Source organism: Penaeus vannamei, chromosome 20 (assembly GCF_042767895.1).
Source record: "Penaeus vannamei isolate JL-2024 chromosome 20, ASM4276789v1, whole genome shotgun sequence".
In the NCBI taxonomy this organism is placed as follows: domain Eukaryota; kingdom Metazoa; phylum Arthropoda; class Malacostraca; order Decapoda; family Penaeidae; genus Penaeus; species Penaeus vannamei.
The window spans coordinates 26,146,230-26,151,634 of record NC_091568.1 but is presented as its reverse complement, the minus strand read 5'-3'; the positions used below and the strand labels follow the sequence as shown (position 1 = coordinate 26,151,634).

At 33.1% G+C, this 5,405-nt stretch overlaps 1 protein-coding gene across 1 annotated transcript in view; it reads left to right on the top strand.

Moving 5' to 3' along the window:
- Positions 1-5,044, top strand: part of mms4 (Methyl methanesulfonate sensitivity 4) — a 6,701-nt gene extending 1,657 nt beyond the window's left edge. The window contains exons 3-11 of the mRNA XM_027368540.2: positions 1-176; positions 622-734; positions 989-1,177; positions 1,356-1,511; positions 2,049-2,227; positions 2,347-2,478; positions 2,922-3,053; positions 3,439-3,628; positions 3,906-5,044. The exon at positions 1-176 is cut by the window's left edge and continues 96 nt beyond it. Of these exons, the coding sequence (XP_027224341.2) occupies positions 1-176; positions 622-734; positions 989-1,177; positions 1,356-1,511; positions 2,049-2,227; positions 2,347-2,478; positions 2,922-3,053; positions 3,439-3,628; positions 3,906-4,082 (1,444 nt within the window). The 3' untranslated portion in view covers positions 4,083-5,044. The remainder of the gene's footprint in view (positions 177-621; positions 735-988; positions 1,178-1,355; positions 1,512-2,048; positions 2,228-2,346; positions 2,479-2,921; positions 3,054-3,438; positions 3,629-3,905) is intronic.
- Positions 5,045-5,405: the final 361 nt, after the last annotated feature.

Genomic DNA, 5,405 nt, shown 5'->3' with positions numbered 1-5,405 from the left:
GAATGAAGTAAGGGTCGATGATAAGGACAATGTTACCACAAAGCAACAGAAAGCTTATACAGATGATTCAGATGAAGAAGAGCTTTACAAGAGGAATGAATTGATTATTGATGATGATGCTATTGTTATTGTAGAAGAAAACACGCAGCAAAATTCAAAGAAAAATGAGTTTAAGTGTAAGTCTCTTTTTGTCCTAAAATACACATTTCCTACATAGAATACATTGTAAAACATTAGTAAATGTTCAGAAAAATATTGTGCAAGGAGAGATAAAACTAGGGTAATGACCATAAAGGATATATGAGGCATTACTAGTAAATATAAAGAATAATATGCAGAGGGTAAACAAAAGGCCAAGATTACTTATCAAAGTTCACCAATCATTGCCTGTGCTGCAGTAAAGCAGCCAAATGTCTACAGTATACATTCTTGCAAGATAGAGCTTGTTGATCTTTCTATCAATTTAAGATTAAATAAGGAGGCTGTACAAGCTAAATCTTGACTTTATTTAGTTTTTAGTTTGTTTTGTTATACCCCTAGAACACTGAAAAGAAAATTACCTCTTTCCCCCCTCCCCCTTTTCCTCTTGAGTAATGTTGATTTGATATTAACTTCTTTCAGTTTCAATGGATCCTTTAGATGCATTTAATGAAGATCTACCAGACATCCATGACTTTACACTCATTTCTTCTGAGGCTAAACAGTTTAGTGAAGAAGAAGAGGAGAAAGAAAAGGTAGATGATTGCTCTTATCTGTTTGATTTTTATGTAACTATGTAGTGTGCTGGGAATACTCTTGTTTATTTGTTTATTTATAAGTAGTATGATAATTACATTTTTCTTAATTATAATATTACAGAATTATGCACCTGATGTTCCTTCTTACTGTGCAGTCATGAGACCTAATGATTAATCTTTATAAGAGTGAATTAATTTTTTTAAACCATTTTTTTAAAGCATGTTTAAGTTTAGTAGCATATTTACTGCAGGAAACACAACCACTGAAGCCACTAACAAAAAAATCAAGGAAAGAGGAAGTACAAATGGAGAAAGAAGCTAAACGTAGAGAAAGGGAGGCAATGAGACTTAAAAAGGCTGCTGAGAAAGCTGAAGCAAAAGCGCAAAGAGAGGCAGAGCGAACATCCAAGCGTGCTATGAAACCTGGGGAGTGTATGAAAGTTAGTAATATCAGATCTCTGTATACAGATTTATATTTTTTGGGTCAATATATATTACAGAAAATATAAATTGAAATAGCTATTTCAAAAAGGAAAACACACACACACACACACACCACAAATGTAAATCTGTTATTTATCAATGGTAATTTCCCTATCTCATGACATCTTTGTGCAGTATGTCATAGTGCAGTTGGATCGTCGCCTCTTGGAGCTTGCAGAAGGAAGCCAAGTAATTAGCCAGCTTCAAGAAGCAGATTTACGTTATAGGGTCATTGATTCTCCAGTGGCTGCTACTACTACAATACTCCGAGTTGATCCCCTCACGTTACAGGTATGCATAAAGAATATAACTTGTCTACTTTCTCTGACTAATTGCTTATGAGCTGAAGTAGTAACTTGTGTCTTTGAGCTCTCCTTTTCACACACTCTTGATATTAACACCTTTCTTATCATCCAAATTATGAAAATAATCCTCACATCCACTGTAGAGAAGCCTTGTGTTTTTGGAATAAATTTAATTTTGGACAACCAATGATAGATCTGTGAATTCAGTTCACTCTGAGAGTTGCTTTATAGAAGAGAATGCAATTAGCCAAAGATTAAGATTTTAGAAAATAGATGTGTATTTCATCTCATGCTTAGAATGTTCATCATACATACTAAGCTGTCCTGTCATCTAACTGTTAGAAAATAAAAATAAAAATAAAAATTACTCTGATATTTATAACATTGTAGGCCAAACTGTTTACAAATTCACTATAATTATTAAGTAATAATTCTGAGGATATTGTAAGATTTTTTTTCTTCTTCTTCTTCTTTTCAGTCTTATAACTAGAAATAATATTTTACTGTTCTAAAATTTTTAAAGGAAACTCTAACAGAGGAAGCAGTATTACTACTTACTGCAAATGAACTTGTTGAACTTGTAGAGCGGCAGGTTTATGAAAATGGTATTGGTGGTTTGTGCCAGAAATGCAAGTCATGGAAAAGAGAACTCGGTATCTCAAAACTAACTCTTCTTACCTGTGGGATTGAGAGCTATCTAAGGTTTGTTTTTTATTTTATTGTCCATTTTGTGAAATTATGGAAATGATATTTATTTTAATTAACAAAGCTAGTAAATTTGTATGTTAGAAGAATACTTATCTATAAATTCAAATTTTTAGGAATCAAAAGACAAACAGAAACCAGAATTTCCGAGCGGATATCTTAGGAGAAGGCAGCAGACCTGGACGTGGTAGGAAGAGGAAAGTCCCTGGTGGCAACACTGGTAGAGCTGCAGCAGAGCGGGTTAGTAGGTGAGTATTTCTACAAATGTAAAATTGTTTTACATCAGATTAAGTGGTGTAGATGAATATCAGAGGAAGATTGCAGTGTCAAGTTCTTGACAGTACAAGTGACATAAGGTATTATATGGTCTTCATTTTTTAAATTATTATTATGATTATTTTTACTAGTATTACTTCTAGTATTATATCATAACTATTTTATTTTTATGCAATTCTTATCCTTTGGGGAGCTAAAAAGGCTAAGAGAAAAATTTTAGATTTCAAAGTGGTATAGATATCTTTACCTTTGGAATCTGATTTTTTTTTTACATATAGCTTTAGTAAATACCTGCTTGTTAGCTATATCATCTTATTATATATCTTTATTGATGGATGTTAATTTTTTCTGTTTCTATTATTAATCAATCTTCATAACATGATCTATGCTTAGTTTTACTTTTTTCTTTTTTCAGAGTTGACATAGAGACAGCACTTGTGATGGCACAGGTTGAGGGTGGCATAAATCATCGTTTAATGCCTGATGCCAATAAAGTTGGCCTCTTCATCACCCAGGTCACAAAAGCTGTTGCTGAAACACCTTTCAAGTATGTCATAACTTAGGATACTAAAAGTTGATATAATTATTTTTGACAGTAGAGCACAGAAAGTTGTAAAAATCTGTTCATATTGAGTTATATGCCACATAACATCCATTCAGGCAACTTCCCACTATATATACAATGCAGCAAAACCAGTGCTGCTTAGTTAGTACTGGTACAATACAAGTATCCTGTGATTTCATGATAAAGTGTTTGCAACATCCCATTTGCATAACACCCTGATTTCCAGAGCATACAATGGACTTTAAGTAGTGCATGACTGTATTGCTGAATGTACCTATTACACAAGCCTAGCAATGTTTAGGAAGATACCATGTGCTCTAGATAAAAAGTCAGATTGTTGCAAAACTTCCTCTTTTTCTTTCATAAGGCGAGAAAAAGGAGGAGCCTCATTTTCCTGGTATGCAGAAGGCAGCAGTACTAACACAGTCAAAATAGACAAATCTGGAGTTGGACTCTTAAAGCTGTGGCATCAACAACTGCGTCAGTTTAATAATGTAGGAGTAGAAGTTGCACAGGCAATAGCCAGAGAATATTCATCACCCTGTGCTTTAGTGGAGGTTGGTATAAAATATTTGCATAATTATTTTTGAGGTTTTTGGTATTTCTTTGAAATGTTTTTTAGAATAATCAAGTTATCAGAAAGAGTTTTCAAGAGGTACCTTGTACAACATTATAGAAATATTGGTGGTGGTAGTGGTAGTTGTGCACCATTTATTCTTTTGTCTCACTTAAGTTATGATAACTGTAATGATGAAGGAATTCACAAAGGGGTATTGGTAAAGGACTGTTATTATTAATGATTCCAAAAATATTTCTATCAACTTTGTTTTTCAGGCATATAGACAATGTAGTTCAACCAAGGAAGCTTCCCTGTTGCTTGCAGACATTCCAGTAAGAAGAGGTGCTGGGCCACTTGTCTCAACAAGAAAAATTGGACCAGAGCTTTCAAAGAAGATCCACTTGTTTTTTACTACAACACAACCTGAAGTCAGCTTAGGACAGAAAACTTAATTTGAAAAGGATTGCAGATGTAATTACTTTGTTTTTTATATTAAAATATGTTTTTATGTAATTAAAGTAATGTGGTTCTTTCCTCCCAGAAATATGAAAGAAAAGGATACGTAAATAAAATGCGCAATGACATGGCTACATCTAATATATGCTGCCTTACTTTTTTATTACTCTTTTCAACCCCTTTAAGCAATCCAAAGTTTCCAAGGTAGGAACCCTGTGACCTATAAGAATGGTAAAACCAGGAGTGGTATAACAATAGCTTCTGGTGCATCTATAATTTGTGATGAGTTTGAAAACTTTTTATAATGTTATTGACAATATTACAAAAGATGAAGTGAATATAGAGAGCACTGGATAAGGCAGTGTTTTTAAATAATAAGAATAATTACAATTAAACATTAAACAAACAAAATTCACTTGCATATGCTTCAGTATTCAATTCAAAGACTGAAACAAAATATTGAATGTATTGGCAAGAATTTCTCATTTAATAAGTATTGGATTATAGGTTCACTTACATAAAACAGTTGCATAGATTTGTAATACGTCTTGAGAAAATAGTGTCTAATAATATTTCCAAGGTCAAAAATATTTATAATTAACACTATCATTAATTATATTTAATATCACCTGCATAATCATATTCTTTTCTCACAGTAATTGTCATAGTTGTAAATAGTGTCTCATCATTATCTTCAGTATCACTGCCCCTATCACCATTATTGTCTTTCAATTTGTTTTACAAAAAAAATATATATATAGGCAGGATTGCAAACTGCTTGATGCCTTAGTTACTATATTTGCAAGAAAGAATAGCCAGGATGCAATATTGATGTTTTAGTATTTCAAGAGATTCCTTTCTTGACCATCAGCATGACTTGACCTAAGAGTCAAATAAGGTGATTTCTCATAGGCCTGTAAAACATCAGCCAATATGTTAATAAAAAATAACTATTTTTTATTATTTCTTGTTATTTTCCTCCTTTTATCATGACAAGGAAGATAATGAATGATTAGATCCCAGATTTTTCATTATGAATCAGAAAAGGTCACTACTCATATGAAAAACTCAATCAAAACATGAAACTGGAAAGTCTGCAGCCAAGCTCACTTATGAAAATTTACTTTTTGTACACCATGTTACTAGTTTACTTATTTATTTGTCCCCAATACCTCGCTCGTTGTCGTCGTGGGGGGGTCTTATGCTGCGTTCAGAACTGCTCGTCTTATGCTTTGACCCTTTGGAACCTCCACTATCTCGTCCCGGACAAGTAGTCTTAACTCGTCCATCCAGGGGCGGCGCTAGAAAACTTATTTGGG